The sequence below is a fragment of the Mesoplodon bidens genome (genome assembly GCF_964165515.1).
Source record: "Mesoplodon bidens genome assembly, chromosome: 2".
Taxonomy (NCBI): domain Eukaryota; kingdom Metazoa; phylum Chordata; class Mammalia; order Artiodactyla; family Ziphiidae; genus Mesoplodon; species Mesoplodon bidens.
This window is the reverse complement of record NC_138177.1, coordinates 186,770,948-186,787,926: the sequence shown is the minus strand read 5'-3', so window position 1 is coordinate 186,787,926 and position 16,979 is coordinate 186,770,948. Positions and strand designations below refer to the sequence as shown.

Genomic DNA, 16,979 nt, shown 5'->3' with positions numbered 1-16,979 from the left:
CACACAGGTTTTTGTAAAACCCACGCCTGTGTCTTCGGGGTCAGGACCACTTTCCTTGCATGCAGGACACTACACAGCCATGTCACCCCGGGGTCACCCCCTTAACTCGCCCGAGGGGCCTCTATTCCCCATGTCTCATCTCTGAGGCATCTCCCACCCCCTCCTCACATCCTGCCCACGGGGCCTCTGCCCACGCTGTCCTGTGGCTCACGATGTGGCCCGTGGTGGCGACAGTGTTGCCCCAGGACCTTCCAGCTCTCCTCCAGCCTCGGCGGGACTGTTCCCCTGCTGGTCAAGGCGGTGTCCACGGAGGCGACCCGATCCTCAGGGAGCAGCTGTCCCCGCCGCCTCCGTCATCCCTGGGCCCTGAGTGGGTGCAGTGGGCCACAGGGGCCGTGATGGGCTAAGAAGTGCACGTCCTGACTGGGCCTCCGTCCCCGGGCTCCCCCAAAGCCCTGGACTGTCTGATGCTCTTGGGCGCCTGGTACCCCGAGAGCCTGGAGTTCAACAAATGAGGTTTCCTTCCTACTCATTCATCCCCAGGGGTGATGGCCACACCCTCACACCCCCATCTGGACCCTCTCCTAGCCCCACGCAGCCCACAGTCGGGCTCCAAAGTGTCCTTGCCAGAACTGTGAGGGCTGCCAGGGAGAGGCGGGCAGGGAACTGAATTTGGAGTGTTGTCGGCTATGGGGCACCTGGGCATCTGGAGGTACAAGGTGCGCCCCAATATTCAAATTATGTGCTGGGCCCCCTGCAGCAGCTTGAGGAGCAGCCTCAGCAGCGGGGAGGTGGGGGGGGCGAAGCGGGGGTGGGAGGGGGGCACTCCTAGTGCCTGGGACGGGGCTGCCCAGCACTGCGGCTGGAGCTTGTAATCCAAGGTGAAAGCTGAGGGCCTCTGCCTCCCCTCCCCCTTTGTCTACCTGCTTTGACCCAGCACCACCCAGGGACCCCCACCATCCCTGCAGCCCCCACTGGAGGCCCTCAGCGCCTGGCAGGGTTCTGCCCTGGCCAAAGAGCCCACGGAGCCCTGAGGACTCAGAGGACCCCCCTCAAACCCCTCTTCCCTGGAACGTGTCTCCAAAAAGAGAGGTCTGGAACAGCCATGGCCCGAATCACTGTCTCTGGAAAGCACCTCAGCCCCAAAGCGTCCTGCGAAGATGTCTGCCTCTCCACCTAGGCATGGCTACTTCTTGGTGGGAAGTTGGGGGTGGTCCAAGGCCCTGCAAACCACAGCGGGGTGGGAGCTCAGCCCAGCTGCTGGAGGAGTGGCCCTGCTGCTGAAACCGTGGTGGGGGAGGTGGGGAGGACTGATGGCCCCAGGTCCTGGTCAGGGCCCTTGAATGGCCAGACCTAGCACCATGGACCTATCTGATCTATGGGTTCGCATCCCAGCACCTGGGGGCAGCCAGGGACCACCTGCCCTTGGAAGGTCCCCTGAAGCTGCCCTAGGACTGGGGCTGGGAGGGGCTGGCATCCAGTTCTGCGAGGGTGGGTTCCCTCCCTATGCCCCCCAGGGGTCTCTCGGTCCGCTTGGGGAGAGGCCGTGTCTCACAATGGCTGAGACCAGATCTCAGTAGAGGGAGAGTCAGGGGCATTTTCCAGCCAGGTGAGGCGGTGTGGCTCCGGCGGAAGCACTTCTGGGAACAGAGGATGGCTTCTAGGCCCTTATCGGAGGCTGAACAGACACTGGATTCCGACCCCAGGGGGAGGAGTTGTGGTTTTCCGGAGCAGCTGGAGAGCCCCTCTGGTTGGGGGGGGGGGGTTCCCGTGGGGAACAGCGAGGGGTCTGGAGCTGGCATGGGCAGAGTCTCATCTTGGGGTCCCTCTTGGGCTTGGTGACCCAGGTGGGCACATATCTGCCCCCATTCCAGGAAGCTGGGCTGAGTGGGGGGGAGCCCCTCACAGCACCAGCACCCTCCGTTCCCCACGCACCAGCACCCTCCATCCCCCACGCACCGGCACCCTCCGTACCCCGCACATGGGCACCCTTGAGTCCCCTGCGCCTCCTGCCGCCCTGGGGGGGTCTCCCTCCCCCCAGCCCAGACCTGCTCAGGCCTCCCCTACCAAAGTGCCTGGTGGCAGCCTGTGCACACTGGGCCTGGGTACCCCAGCGGAGCCTCCAGCCTTGGCCCCTAAGCGAGCCCCTCCCTGCTCTGTGGGATCCCAGCTGGGGAGGGAGGTGAGTCCAGCAAGGAGAGGGGAGTGAGCAGACGCAGCGGGGGGTGACCAGGGTCCGGGCAGGCCTGGCGGGGCAGAGGCCTGCTGACAGGCGGCCAGCGTGGAGGGAGGTGGCGGCTCCGGTGGCAGTTGCTTCCCGGGGCCCTTCCGGAGCGCTGAGCTCCCTGGGCAGAACACCCTCCCGGCCCCCCACGGGCCTGGCCTCACTCTCCCAGTCCCTCCACTGGGCTGGGCGAGTCCCACCGTCCCCGCCCCCCGCGGGGCAGGAATCCCCCGCCCGCTCGCCTCAGCCCGCTGCCCCCGCAATGACGTTCCGGGAGCTTGTCCCACGCAAGCCACCCGCGAGGACTTTCCGCGCTGCGTCAGCAGAACGCTCTCTGAGACCTGACTCACAGTCTCAGCAGGGGGCTGGGCCAGGGCTGGGGACCCCTTTCCCATACGTGGGAGTGGGGCAGTCAAGGGACCCAGAGGTGGGGGGGAGGGGTTGGCAGGACAGGAGATCCTGTCCTGGGGACGGAGGGGCCAAGGGATGTGGCAGGCAGGTCCTGGAACACCTGGCTGTCTCCCCTGAGGTCGCTCACTTGGCCCCAGGGGCTGCCCAGAGCCAGGAGAAGGGACTGAGGGAGGGGTCCTTCCCCTGTGGGTGGTCCCAGAGCCTCCCGCCTCCTTCCAGGGGTGGAAGTGGGCAGTGCCCCACACAGTGGGGGATGGAGGGCAACGCAGAGCCCTCTCTCCTCCACCTGCCTGCTGTGAGCTGGGCCCACCTGCCCACTGGGACTGGGTTGGGGTCAAGGGGCTCTCCTGGGCAGTGTGCAGGTGGGAGGGGAGGGCATGGTAGGTGGGGGAGGTGCTGTGCTGGAACACTGGGGCCACAGACAGACAGGTGGCCAGGTGTGCTGGCACCTGGAGAGTGCCGCTGCTGAGACCAGCCTCCACTGGCCCCCCTGCCACGCCCTGGATGCCACAGAGTCCTTATCAGACCCCCCAGGCGTCAGCCCTGTCAGGAGGCTGAAAAACTACTGCTAGCCTCTGCTGGGCAGGACCCCAGGACCGTGCCCCGAGGGAGAGGGTCCCGTGAGGTGATGGAGGCCAGTAGGAGGGCTTGGAGAGAGGGCGGGAGCCATGCCAAACGAACCAGGCCATTCTGAGGCTGTCCACATCCGCCAGGAAGTGTTGGGTATAGAAACTGACCTTGCCCCGGATTGGGGACCCCCACAGGGGCCAGCAGGATATGCAGCCAGCCCGGAACCAGAAGCCGGTGCAGCGGTGGCCCAGAGACCAGACACAAACCAAGGACCCCAGTGTCCCAACAAGTGCCAGGCAGGCCACTGGAGGACAAGGGTTGGACAGGGCAGCCCAGCGGCACAGAGGGCAGGTGTGCAGCACAGCAGGCCTCCCCGTGGTCTCGGCTGAGGGCTTGTGTCTAGGACTGGAATGGCCCTAGCTTCTACCCCACCCCCTCTCCCACCTAGGCTGGGAGGGGGCTGTGAGCACTGGCGGGGGAGACCCCGGAGCCTGTCCCCTCCCCACTCCCAGCACACGACCACTCAGACCACCGGACAAGCGTTTATTGAGTGCCGCCTGCAGCCGGGGCCTGTGGTCCCACAGCCTCCTGTCCTGGGAGCCAAGGACCCATGGGCCCCACCCCAGCGGGGCCGGCAAGACAGACAGCCACGGCGCACCTCTGACCCCCCGGGGTCCAGCCACAGCTGCCGCCTCTTCTGCGTGATCCGGGGCATAACCCGGGGCACGGGTCACTGTCACCATCCCCCACCTGTTTCCGCCATTGAGGGGAGCAGGGCCGGGCCCAGAGCTGGGGCCCCACGGCAGGGCCCTGAGCCCTTGCCCCTGCGGGCCAGCCTGGGCCAGCTCCGGGAGGGTCTGGCACGGGCCCTGTGGGCCTCACACCCACAGGTTCTCCAGGCGGCCCTTGTTCTCCGACAGCGGCTCGCCCCACTCCTCCTCAGGGAACTGGCAGCTGTAGGCGTCCTCGGGCGGGGGTGGCGGGACCTCTAGGAGCAGCTGTGTCTCTGCAGAGGGGCTGCGGTTAGCAGGCAGGCAGGGGCACCCCTCCCCGTCCCCAGGGCACAACTGACCTGGGGGCCGCACTCTCTGCCTCCTCAACTGCCAGATGTGCAGGCTGAGCTGGGTCACGGTCAGGGCCAGGATGCAGGCGGCCAGGCCGAGGAGGACGGTGGTCAGCAGGCCGTGCGGCTCCATGGGCGACAGCCCTGGGCTGCACACGGCATTGTGCGTCTTGTTCCCGGGGAACACGGTGGGAAACCCAAGCTTGGAGCAGCTGGGACGCACGGACACAGAGCTCTCGGTCAGCCCTCGGCCACCTGAGCAGCCCCTCAGCAAGGCTGCTGCCCTCCGAGCCGTCTGGGGGTCACTGCGCCAGAAGGGACAGCAGAGGCCCCACCCTCGAGCCCGCCTGGACCACCCGGCCACCGGAAGTCCCCACCAGGACTCACTCTGCCCAAGGTTTGCAGCGGCCCTCGCGGCCCCCAGAGAAGGTCCCCGCGGCACAGTCGATGCACTCGAAGCCGAAGTTGAACTTCCCTGGAGACAGACGGACAGACAGACACAGGCTGCGAGGGCGGCTGGTGTGGCCGAGGTGAGACCCACCTGGTGTCCGGGTCCACAGCACAGGGATCCCCACCTCATCTGTTTGACAGGGGCCCCTGGTGGCCACAGGACCGGGACCTGGGATAAATCAGGTCCTCCGTGTGCCCCTTTCCAGGGCAGGCCATGACTCTGGGCTGAGTGGAGGGTCCCTGAGGGGATATGGGGGAGGGGAGGGACCTGCCTGCAGAGGCTGGAGGGTATGTGGTGGGAGGAAGAGGTGGAAGCCGAGGCCAGGCAAGAGCCAGGCTGGGCCTTCGCTTGCTCCGGAGGCCGTAGGGCGGGAGACCGGGGAGGGTCCCGGAGAGAGGGGTGAGGCTCTACCCCAGTTGCCTCTAGGCCCGGCGCCGCCAACCTCACACGGCCCCCCCTCCGCCCTCACTCCCCGGCCCACATGTGCTCAGCCAGGCCCCCCCCCACATCGGGTCAGGGTGAGTGCAGGACCTGGGCGTAGTCAGAGCCAGGGCCTAAGGGCCAGACAGCCTCTGGATACCCCCGCTGTTCCTCACAACCAGCGCTTAGGGGCATCGTCTCTGGATGGAAAAGCTCAGGTCAAGAGAGAGAAGGAAGGGCTCCCAGAGCCACACCAACAGGGGGCACTGTGGCCCCAATGTGGGCTGAGATGCTAAAGCCAGAGAGCGCCTCCCTACCCCGCCAGGGCGCTGCAAGACCCCCAGCGCTGGCGCCCACCTGCCCGGAGGACGTGTCCGTGCCCCCCCCTTGCGAGCTTCCTTGCACACCTGGCCTGCCCGGGCCGCCCCCACCTGCCACTTACCTACAGGCCTCGCCCCCCGGCCAGGTGGACAGGAGTAATACTTGCAGCTCTTGCACTGGGGGTCTCCACAGTGGAACTCAGGCTGGATACACTGGCAGTCCAGCTCAGGACAGACCCCCTCAGCTGGGCAGGGGACAAGCAGCCCTCTCAGCAGCTGGGCCGAGCCGCCCTCCCCAGGGCGCCCCCCGTCCTGGGCCTCCAGGGAAATGGGGGTGGCGGGGCAGCCCCAGCGGGCAGCACACCTGCCTGGAAGCCAGGACCCTGGCTCGGCCCAGCTGTGTCCCTCCCTCCTGGGCACCCAGCTCCTCCACCCACCAGGCCTGGCTGCATCCCCCAACTGTCCCAAGCTGCTCCCACCCAGGGTGGCCATGACTCGGCATGTGACCCTGAGCCGTTCCTGCCGATAAGGGGGTCGCCTGGGAGACCTACTCCCTCTCCCCTGTCCGGGTCCTGCACTGCCCTCAGCTGCCAGGACTCTTGAGGCAGCCTGCCCGTCCCTCCCTGACCGCCGTCCATGGCTCCGCCGCACTGAGACCTGGCCTCTCAGAGCCCCCTTCCCACTCCCCAGGTCCTGGGAGGGGAACACTCTGGGCGTTTTCCCTGCAATATCTGTCCCCAAACTCACCCATTCCTCCTGCCCCTCACCCATAGATGCAGGTCTGAGGCAGGGAGCTGGGAGAAAGAGGGGTGCAACCCCAAACTGGGCAGGAAGTGGCCTGAGTGATGACCAAGGGCTCTCTTCCCACTCGGAAGGCACGGGGACAGCCCTCCTCCACCTTGGGACGCCAGACCTGCCTTGCGGCTCCTACACCCCTTGCCCCCGCCCCATCCCCCACCCCCCAGGCCACTGGCCCGGTCTGGGCCGCTTCCGCCTCCCCGGATTGCGCTGGGATCAGGGCTCTGGACTCGGAAAACTCGCCCTGAGCACGGTGGGGGGGACGGGGCGCCGCGCTCTGCCCTCCGCGCAGGGGCTCCCAGCTCGCCTTACCTGGGGTGCACGAGCGGCAGCAGCGCGCGCTGGTCCCCGTCCCATACAGATGGCGGCCGGGGCCGCAGCTCAGACCCCCGGGGGGGTGCTGGGCCAGGCCCAGCGCGCAGAGCAGCGCGACGCCGCACAGGGCCGCGCGCGCGACCCCCGCCCCCATGGCACCCGCGGCACCCATGGCCGCGCGCGCGCGCGCGGCTCCGCGGTTTTAGGAGGCCGGCCCCTCCCGGACACGCCCAGACCCCGCCCCGCAGGCCGCCCCGCCTCGGCCACTCCCCAAGGGGGCCCGAGGAATTGTTCCCATGGGGGACCCCCAAGACTGCGACTCAAAATCCAGGGCATGGGCAGCGGTTTGGGGCAGTGAGACTTCTCTGGAGATTCCAGCGGCGGGCACGTGTCATCACACGTCTGTCCAAATCCAGGGACTCACCGCACGGAGGGACCCTGGTGTCAACTAGGGACTCTGGGTGACATGACCTGTCAGTGCAGGTTCGTCGTGTGTAACAAATGCACACTCTTCGGGGATATTTATGGGGGGCAGGCTTCCCCTCACTGTTGCCCTGAACCTAAAACTGCTATAAAAGATAAATTCTTTTTTAAAAAAATTCAAGGGATGGGAATTCCCTGGTGGTCCAGTGGTTGGGACTCGGCGCTTTCACTGCCATGGGCCCGGGTTCAATCCCTGGTCAGGGAACTAAGATCTGGCATGCCCAGAGGGACCCCAAGGGAGAAGAGAAGGTCCCATCACAGCCTGCAGAGCCCCTGACCACGGAGGAGGGGGCATGCGGGAGACCCACGTGGGGGGGGGTGGCCTTGGGGGATTCCTAAGTGATCATGCCTTTGGCCCAGGCATTCTTATCCGGAAACTAAATATGACCCAAATGTGTGTGCCTTGCCGGGGGAAACACCGCACGTATCCGCAGCCACATCGTGGGGGGGGGGGGGTGGGGGGGAGGGGGTCAGAAATGTTTTCTATGTAAAACTTGTGGCTGCCGGGCCTGAAGGAACTGGAGTGTGTGTGGGCACCGGATGCGGGGTGGCAGACGGTGCCCTGAGTCACTGGGGGTGGGGTGCACCCCCAACAAGGGTGAACTCAGCAGGGACCATTCCTGGCTGAGCCCCCTCCCCACCTCCAGCTTCTTCAGGGGGACCCCACGGGCTTTTAAAGATCTTCTCTGACACCCAGAGCAGGTGGGATGAGGCACTTTGTCCTGTGAAGCCTCCAGACCCCAGACCCCACACCTACCAGAAGTCCTTGAATCCCAGCACTGAGCAGCCTCAGAACCCATCCAGGGATCAGGACAAGCCCCCTGCCCCCGCTTTCTGGAGATTAGAACAAGCTCCCCCCCACCCCGCCCCAAATTGGCCAACTGGGCCTGGCCAGGCTCTTGACATGCAAGCCTCCCCATAGCCACACACACACCTGTGGGCAGCAGCCTCGCTGATGCCTGCTGGGAAGAGCTGGCAAGGAGAGACCAGGGCACTGCTTGGACCCTGACGCTCAGGGAGGAGGGGGCTGCCCAGGCTGCAACTCTGCTGGGCAGATGTCAACCCAGATCTCCCCACACAAATCCAGTCATCCTGGAGGATGTGGACGGACGGCCCCGACGGAGCTCTTGAGCCACAGAGAACTCAGCCTCCAACTCACCGTGAGACTGTCTCTTGTCTGTCTGAGCCTCAGTTTCCCCACCTGGCACCAAAGGGCTTGGGGGCCCGGGCTCCCCTAGGAAGCCTCCCCAGATTGCTTGGCCCTCCAGTTGAGGCTTGGTACGGGGGCAGCGGGTGGAGACCTCTGGGAACGCTGCAGGGGTGGGCAGTGGGGTGCCCGGAATGTGATTCTGGTGGCGCCCACGGGCTGGAGGTGTGTTGCCGGCTGTGACCTGGTGACCTGGGCAGACCCAGAAGACTTGGTTTGAGGCCCTTTGAGACCTGCAGCGGCCGCCTCACCTGACGGGGCAGCTGTCCTTTTCAGAGGGAAATGACAGGGATGAGCAGTTTTGTGACTCAACTATTGTTTTCAAGTCCCAGGATGCGCAGGGCCCTCCTCAGAGAAGCAGCTGGGCCCTGCAGGAGAGGGAGGGGTCTCCAGGACAGCTCCGGCTGCTAGGGGGTAAGGTGAGGCCACCCTGTCTGAGGACCGCCCCCCCCAGACCTCAGCTCAGCTCCTAGTTGGGGAAGAGGGTCTGAGCCATCCCTGGACCCCAGGGAAAGGTGAGGAGTGGAGAACTCGGCAGTCCTGGACCTTCTGCTCGTGTTAAAGGCCTGAGCAGTCCGGTCTGTACCAGGATGGCATCACCCCAATTCTGGTAAGCGCCTGAAAAAATATGATAAATCCCCTACAAATGATGCTTGTCCGACAAGGTCATATCTGTTGGCCCTTCTGGAAGCTGGGCCAGCCCATCAGGCACCAGGGGGCAGCTGTCTGCCCGAGGGGGACTGCCACCCGCAGCAGCAGGAAACCAGAGGCAGGGTTGTGTGTAACAAGAGGCCGTCGGGGATGGGGGCCTGCGTCAAGCCTCCTGCCCCTGAGGCTCCGGAAGGCCCCTCCCACACAGACACAGGGTTACTGCGGAGCTTCTGTAACCAGGCACTGCGGGGGAGATGATTTCTATCTGCTCGCGTATTTTCCTATACTCTTTGAGCAGCTCGTCACATTTTTCATCATTTGTCTCAGCTCACACAAGTGACGCGCGTTCACGGGGCAGAGGGTCCCAAGCAGAGTCCAGGGGTTAACCTGGGGGGCTGTGGGGGGAGGATGGGGAGCCAGGTGGGGCCCTGGAGCAGGGAGGGGCTGGGGTGGGTGCCTGTGGGCCCCTTGGGGGGTGGGGGGAGCTCTGGCGGGGTTTCACACGGGAGGGGTGGTTGTCAGCAGAGACAGGGAGTGGAGAGCGTGCTGAGCGGCAGCAACCAAGGAAAGTGAAGGTGACCAACCCCCCCACCCCCCCACCCACCCCCCCCCGTCAGCTGTTCAGAGGTGGAGCCACCAGGCTGGCGGCAAGGTGGGGGGCTCGCAGCCGGGGAGTTTGGGGAGGAAGCCCACGACCTTCGACCTTCCATTCCCCGAGGACCTGGCCCCTCCCCCAGGCCCCTCCATCAGGTCCCTTAGCCTCTCTGCACAGCCTGCACACTGCCCACGGACCACAGGCCCCAGGCCAGTGGTGCCTATTTGCTGCCCGTTTCCAGGGCAGAGAGGACGTATCGTGTTCACCGCTGCAACCCGAGATCTTTCCAAGAACACGTGGATGGTTCAGTCTTCCCTTTGCCCCCAGGAGGTCCGAGGGACCAGCCAGGGGTCAGAGGTTTGAGGAGAGGTGGGAGGGCCTCCAGGGCAGCTCTGCGGAGAAAGCCAGCCTGAGAAACTGGGGGGCGGGGGGGGGCGGGGCCGGGGGGCAGCACAGGTGTCTGGGGAGGACCTTTGGCTGCTGTGAGGGCGCTGGCCTGTGGGATGATGCCCAGTCCTGGCCCGCAGGTGGGTGAAGGGAGGGAGCACGCTGGGAGCTCAGAGGTGTGCATCTTTGCCAGGTCCACCAGCGGGGGGCCTCGGGCTGTCGCATTTCTCTGCTCCCACCACCCACCCCACCCCACGCCCGACCCCCCACCCAGCACCTCGGTGGTTTTTTATTTCCGTTCGTAGTAGCTCTTAAATCTATCACAAACCCCGAGGGCGCAAACTATGGGCTGTGGAGCGTTTCCTCGCTGGCCCGGGGCTCCCGGCGCTCAGATGAGCCGTTTAACCCGTCCACCTCGCCTGCACGGAGGGGCGCTGTGGGGGGGGTGGTTGGCGGGTCACAGCCCACAGCTCAGTCCTGTGCCCTCGGGGTGGGCTCAGCCCCAAGTCTGCGCAGCTGCCAGAGCAGGGACTGCCCCCAGTGCCAGCCAGCGGGCCTGTCCGACCACTCGGCCTTGTACAGCCCACCCTGGTGCCCACGGACGCTTGGGTTTCCCACCTGGGAACCTTTTCACATAAAGCTGCACATTTTGTTCGCGCCCAGGGTGGACGAAGGGTCAGCCCAGTCAGAAGCCTCCAGTTTCCCTGTGGGCACAGAGCTGGCCTCAGGGGACTCGGGGGCCCTGCAGGCATCCGTGGGGGTCCCAGGGTCACCACACACTCAGGTCTAACAGGGCGTGGGGTTTGAGAAGAAACAGACACTTGTGCCCTCTCCTGGGAGGGGCCCCAGAGACCCTGAGGGGTTGTCCTAAAACCCCCTTTGGGACCAGGGCCTCCTCAGGGCTCCCTCCCACCCCCATTAGCACCCAGCCCAGCAGCCCCTGCCGGCCCCTTCCAGGTAGCCCCAGAGTGGGTGCCTGGGGTCCATCAGGCTGGGTTAGCATCGCGCTTGACAGGCAGGGCTCGTGACTCCCCAGTGCACTGATTTTGGCTGCCACGCTCCTACCCCACAGCCAGCCCCCGTGGTGTGCAGCCCTCAGACCACTGGTGCCCAGTCAGAAGCCCACATTTGCCAACGTCGTTTATTGGGGGCCCTCCCTGGGCGGAGAGTATGCACAGCATACGTAGCAGGGCCCAGGGTGCCAGCCCAGGAGCACCTAAAACGGCACAGGGCGGGGGGACAGGGTGCAGGGGTGACAGGGTGGGGCGGCCTGCGTCTGGGGGCCCCCACTGCCCCTCTGGGGCCCCAGCCTGGGGAGGGGCGCTGGCTCCTACGCCAGCAGACGTTGCTCAGATCTTGGCCAGGCTGGAGTTGGCATCGGCATGCTCCTCTTGGATGGGGGTCCGGAAGCTGTTTGCCCCTGGGGAGGAGGAAGGGGTGAGGGGTGGGAGGTGGGAGGCAGGAGGTGGGCAGGGGTCTCACGCCTCCCGCAGGCAGCGTGCTCTGGGGCCCACTACGAGCACTCACCAGGGGGCTTGGGGGCGTTGGGCGTCAGCCTCCAGGCCCTGTGGTGCAGGAGCAGGGCCAGCGCGGCAGCCACGGGGGCGAGCAGGCCCAGGCCCAGGCCCAGGCCCAGGACAGCGGCCAGCTCAGGGCCTGCGGGGAGGCAGGGTCCGCTGACGTGGGGTCCACCAGGGAAGGAACCCACCACAGGAGGGCCACACCGAGGCCAGAGGGCAGCTCCACCCACCCTCACCCCCCACCCCACCCCCCTTGGGTTGGGGGAGGGCCCTGCTGGGGCGAGGCCAGGCCCCCTTACCCTTGGGGGGCTCTGCGTGGGGCGTGGAGGGCCCCTGTGAGGCCCTCGGCCAGGTAGTGGTGGGCTGAGCGGGGGTGGACCGGGCTGCGGGGCCCTGGGTCTCCCAGGCTGGTGTGAGTCGGGGGCTCCTGTCCTCACAGACGGCGTCCGAGCTGTTGCTGGCCGCCCGCAGTGTTCGCTTTCCTAACGAGGTGCAGCTGAGCGGGGCAAGGGTGCTGATCAGGCCAGAGCCCCCCACCCCGCTCGGCCCCCACCAGTGGGACGGGCCGAGAACTGGGGCAGGACCAGGGAGATGTGAGGGGCGACGGGTCCACAGCGGGTCACTCAGGCAGCACCAGAGTCCAGCCCAAAGGCGGCGAGGAGAGAGGCCAAGGACCCTGCCATCCCCCGGGAGCCTGGGCCTCCCCCGGCCTCCCCCGCTTGCTCAGCCTGCTTCCCACCCCGCTCCCCTGACCCGTTCCCACCTGCGCCCCCCTCTCTCCTGAACCCCTGCCTGCTCTTCTCCCGCTCCCACCAGGTCAGCTCAACAAGGACGGGGGCCTCTCAGCTGTGAATGAGTGAGGGTCTCACACCCTCCCGGGCCTGGGCTGGCGTCTCACGGCCTCCCCACTCCAGCCCAGCAGAGAGGCCAGTGGGAGGAGGCTGGGCCAGGGCCGAGCAGGGGTCATGGGGGCGGGGCAGGGACCAACGTTGGGGGGCCTATCATGGGGGGGAAGGGGCCACGGGGTGCCGGGCCCCGGAGCTCCCACCCAGCAGCTTCCTACTACCAGACCTGACCCCTGGCTCCCAGACCCCAGGCCGCCCAAACCCTCCAGCCCCGGGGACACTCACTTAGTCCAGGGCTTGCAGGCCTGGTCGTTGCCCAGGGAGAAGTGTCCTGGTGGGCACGGGGCACAGTCTGCAACAGAGTCAGCAGGCTCTGCCCATCTGCCAGCCCTGGGGGGGCCCAGACGCTCACCCCCCAGGGCCTCCAGCAGCCCCTCTCTGCCTACATGCCATCCACTGGCCACGACCCGGGAGCCCCCCAGCCCGTCTTGGCCTGGCCTGCTGGGGGAAGAGGGCATTCGGCCAAGCCTGGGGTCGGGGTGCTGAGGGGAGGTGACAACGTGTGAGGGACACGCTCCTTCCACACGGTTCCAGGGCCCCCCTCACCAACTCCGCGCTTGTAGCCGTAGCCGTCCTGGGGCTGGGTGCCCGGCCTGCAGCCGCAGACCGTGTCTCTCGTGGGTGTGCATCTCTGCTTGGGCTCGCTCCCACTTCCTGGGGGTCGGGTAGGGTGGGCGCAGTCAGTGGGGAGGCCAGAGCCACAGAGCAGAGGCTGGAGGACCGAGGCTGAGGGTCTGCAGCGTCTCCCCCAGGCCAGCAGCCCCCTCGCAGCCGGCTGGCCTCTGGTCCTCTCCCATCCCCGGATGCCATGTCCCTCCTGGCCACACGGTCCCAGGGGTCACCCCGCGGCAGCTCTGCCCACCCCTCCCACCCCCCCTCCAGCCTCAGGACCCTCTGTGGTCCTCGACTCTGGGTCTCACCCGCCCAGCCGCGTGGCCCTGGCCCTCTGGGAGGGGGAGGTGCCCCGTGGGTGACCTCAGCTGACTGTGGGACGCCTGGGGCAGGGGAGGGCAGGCCCCGGCGTGGTCTGGGGTTTGCTCCGAGGCCCCGTGTGACGTGGGCACCAGCGGGGCCGGGCGCCTGGCGGTGCTCACTCTGGTTGCACTGTGTGCAGGGCTTGCAGGCCTCGTAGTTGACCGCCTCGTTGTAGAAGCCGGGCTCACACGGACGGCACACGGTGTCCCGGGCGTGGGTGCAGCGGCTCTCCATCCCATAACCTGCTGCAGGAGGCCGGGCTCAGAGCTCCCCACGGCCTGGCCTTCCCCGCAGCAGCCCCCAACCGCCTCTGGCTGGCCCACCACCCCAGGCGTGGCTCCAGGTCACCCACTCACCCTAAGTCCACTCGCCCCACGGTGCCTGCACCACGTGACCCCATCTGTAGGTCCCTGTGTCCCCTGACCCTGTCTCCTCATCCTGGGTCCCTGCAGGCACCCCTCCCCCACTCCACGTCCAGGCCACTCACCTGGCTGGCACTCCTTACAGCACCTGCTGCCACTGGGGTAGGTGTCCCCAACACAGCTGAGCTGGGCCGCAGCGCCCAGCGTGAGCCCCAGGAGCAGGAAGGCTGAGCCCGGTGCCCTGGGTGGCTGGGCTCCCACGCGCATTCTCAGCTGCTCTCAGCCCCACAGCTCAGGAGTCTGGGGTTTTTCCTTGCAGGATGTGGCTATAAGGGCTGCGGGGGAGGGGTGGGGAGGGCAGGAGGAAGGAGGCCCCAGGAAGCGCTGGAAGGCAGCCTGCCTCCCGGCCCTGGGCTTCTCTTCTGCCCTGGGCGCCAAGGCCCCCAACCCCGCAATAATGGCCGTGGGCCTCAGGCTCGGCCCAGCCAGCAGCTGCAGTGTGCAGATCCGGGGCCTGAGTGAGGACCCGCAGCCCCCTGACCCCTGCCAGAGCCACCAGGCCAGGTCCTCCAGCCCAGCTGGTCTGCAGTGACCCCTCCCAATGGACCCCTCCCACTCCTGTCTCACGGGGAGCTGGAGCCCCTTCGGCCAGGCATCCTGGCTGTCCCCCTGCCCTGCCCAGCCTGGCCAAGCTGCCCAGACTGGGGTGGTCTTGGGATCCCTCCACCTGGCTCACTCCTTCTGGGCCACCCCTCTCCCTGCAGGGCAGACCCCTAAAGAGGAGCGGGGGGCCCACACTGATGCCAATCCTCACCCCTGCTCCACAAAAGGGTGCCCAGAGCACATGGGTGAGCCAGGGCAGCACACTGGGTCAGGCATCAGGGGCAGCGGGAGGGCTGGGGGTGTCCAGGGTTCCAGAGATGGTCACTGGCCCAAGTGTCCAAAACTAGCTCGGATCAACGTCAGCAGCTCTGGTGGGTCAGATGCCTCGTGACCAGTGCCCACGGTGAGTGTGCAAGCATGTGAGGATGTGTGCTGGTGTGAGAGAGGGCAGCTGAGCTTCCTTGAACACAGCAGGCATCAGGGACTGGATTCACACTAGTGCCCTAAACCTGCATGTGGAAGCTTGATCCCCGTGCAGCTGTACTGGGAGACCGGGGCCTCTTAAGAGGCCATAAAGGCTGGGTGGGGTCACAGGGTGGGCCTGATCCAGTGTGACTTGTGTCCCTACAAGAGGAGGAGGTCAGGGCACAGACACACACAGGGCACGACCACGTGAGGACACAGGGAGGAAAAAGGCCTCAGCAAACACCAACCCTGCCCACTCCTGGGTCTCTGGACATCCAGCCTCCAGGACTAGAAGAGGGTAAACGTCTGTGCTGCAAGCCACCCGAGCAGACCGAACACGTGCTGCTGGGCAAGCCTTGGCCGGTGCCCTGGGGGTGGCGTGTGCCTGGGAGGGTGCGCCAGCCGTGTGTGCAGCATGCGTATGTGGCGCTGGCTCCACGTGCCGGGATGTGTGTGTGCTGCTCCCATGAGCACCTGGGCATGTGCCTGGGGCGGGGTGTTCCCTGAAGACAGGCCCTCTGCCCTGGTCCCCCTAAAAACTCTGGAGGCCATGCCAGGCTCTCCCTGCGCCACATCCACCCGAGGTTTGGGGTGTTCCTGCAGCACCACTGGGACAGGAAAGCGAGCTCCCGTGTCCTCAGGGCAGGTGGGGAGGGCCTTCGTGCCGGCCCCCCGTGGGGCACGAGGGAGGAGCACAGGTGCCCACGCACACACATGCACACGTGCACGCACACACGTGTGCACATGCTCCCTCTCATGCAAAGCTCTGATCCTGGTGGCCCAAGGCACGGAGGCCGTAGTGTATCTTTGGTGCTTTTAAATCTGAACCATGAGACAGGATTATCTGCTTAATGGTTAACCTGAAGTTTCAGGCGGCGGGGCGGGGGGGCGGGGGGCTCCCGCAGTGGCTGGAAACCCCCCTCCTCCTGGGGGCACAGGTAGGATGTGGGGCTCCCTGCCCACCTGCGGGAAATTCCGCCAGCCAGCTCCGCCTGTGGGCAGGGGCCACCGCAGGGTCACAGCCCTCAGCCTCCAAAGAGAGGGAGGGTCCATGGGGGAGGGGCAGAGTGCCAGGCAGCCTGCCGTGCACACTTGTGCGTGCGCGGGTTGTGCCCCGTCTCCCACTGACGGTGAGAAAAATTATTTTAAGACAAACCATGGCTGCTGAGGTGAACGTAACTCGGGGTCTGGCGGGCAGCACCCCACGCCTTACGGGGGCCATGGCGGGGGAAGCCGCCCGCCCCCTGCCCAAGGCCCCGACTCCGGGCCGTGCACGGGGCCAGCCGGCACCTCTGTCCCAGCGTCCCACCTGCTGGTGGCCACCCGACCACACGCCAGAGCCACGGGCCCCGCCCTCCCACCTCGCCTTCTGGTCTCAGTTCTGAAAACAGTCTTTCCTCTTGTTTGTCTGGAAACCGGCCCAGATTCTGCGGCGGCCCCTCCCCACACTGCTCGGAAGCAGGTCACGTGGGCAGCTCAGGGCAGCCTCTCTGCCCACCCGACCCAAGCCTCCAACCCCAGCAGGGCCTTCAAAGGCCCGTGTGGACCCCCTGGCCAGGTGAGCCGTCCACTGAGGCACCATGGGCCACGGCTCAGGGCTCTGAGGGGGGCCTGGCAGGGGGCCAGGTTCGTGGGTACGTAGAGTGGAGACCCTCCCTTGTCATTTAACCCTCACTGCCCACACCCCCCCAGCCCGCACCCCAGCCAAGCCAGCGGGCATGGCAACCCCGGCGGAAGGGCCCGGTGTGGTGGTGGGACCGCGGCAGGGGGGACTAGGTTTCGCCCCTCCCACCAGAGGCTCCTGACCCCCCAGGCCGCCCCTCCCCGTCCCCCCACCACGCCCCAGGCCAGGACTCTGGGCGGGTCTTGGGGACTCCCCCAATTCTCTGCCCCCAGCCCCGCACCCTGGGGGCCCAGGGCTCGTCCTCAGAGCCCCACCCCACCCCAAACTCCCATTTCCTCCCAGCCCCTCCCAGGTGGCCTCACCCAAGCCTGGACTCCAGCTCCTGACTTTAAATCTGCAGCCCAGACCCCCAACTCCCGCCCTGCAGGCAGCCCCTCCCTGTCCCCCATCAGGACGCCGTCCCACCTGGCGGCCCCGTGTCATCCTCCCCCGTGTCGCAGGTGACCACCAGCGCTAGCAAGCCCCTGCTCTAACCAAACCGCCCACCACAAAGCTTCAAGTGGAAGCCACCTGGCCACAAACATCCGAAGTATCGTCTACGTGTTTTTTTTCCCACCAAAAAAATGAAGC

General features: G+C 66.5%; 2 protein-coding genes across 5 annotated transcripts; both read right to left on the bottom strand.

Moving 5' to 3' along the window:
- Positions 1 to 3,734: 3,734 nt before the first annotated feature.
- Positions 3,735 to 6,726, bottom strand: TNFRSF18 (TNF receptor superfamily member 18; the record flags this gene model as incomplete). Of its 4 annotated transcripts, XM_081224865.1 has the most annotated exons (5): positions 3,735 to 4,211; positions 4,278 to 4,480; positions 4,656 to 4,743; positions 5,582 to 5,704; positions 6,570 to 6,726. In XM_081224865.1, 5 exons carry the CDS (start codon positions 6,724 to 6,726, stop codon positions 4,084 to 4,086), a joined length of 699 nt encoding a protein of 232 aa, XP_081080991.1. In that variant the 3' UTR covers positions 3,735 to 4,083. The 4 variants fall into 4 exon arrangements, with proteins under 4 accessions (XP_081080991.1, XP_081080990.1, XP_081080992.1 ...); XM_081224864.1 differs by having other exon boundaries at positions 3,735 to 4,480; XM_081224866.1 differs by lacking the exon at positions 5,582 to 5,704 and having other exon boundaries at positions 3,735 to 4,480.
- Positions 6,727 to 11,078: 4,352 nt separating this feature from the next.
- TNFRSF4 (TNF receptor superfamily member 4) lies at positions 11,079 to 14,033 on the bottom strand. Its single transcript, XM_081224611.1, has 7 exons — positions 13,783 to 14,033; positions 13,415 to 13,537; positions 12,867 to 12,974; positions 12,546 to 12,612; positions 11,715 to 11,911; positions 11,423 to 11,551; positions 11,079 to 11,315 (listed from the first exon to the last, which is right to left on the bottom strand). The coding sequence occupies exons 1-7, from the start codon at positions 13,922 to 13,924 to the stop codon at positions 11,245 to 11,247; spliced, it is 837 nt and encodes a 278-aa protein (XP_081080737.1). The 5' UTR covers positions 13,925 to 14,033; the 3' UTR covers positions 11,079 to 11,244.
- Positions 14,034 to 16,979: the final 2,946 nt, after the last annotated feature.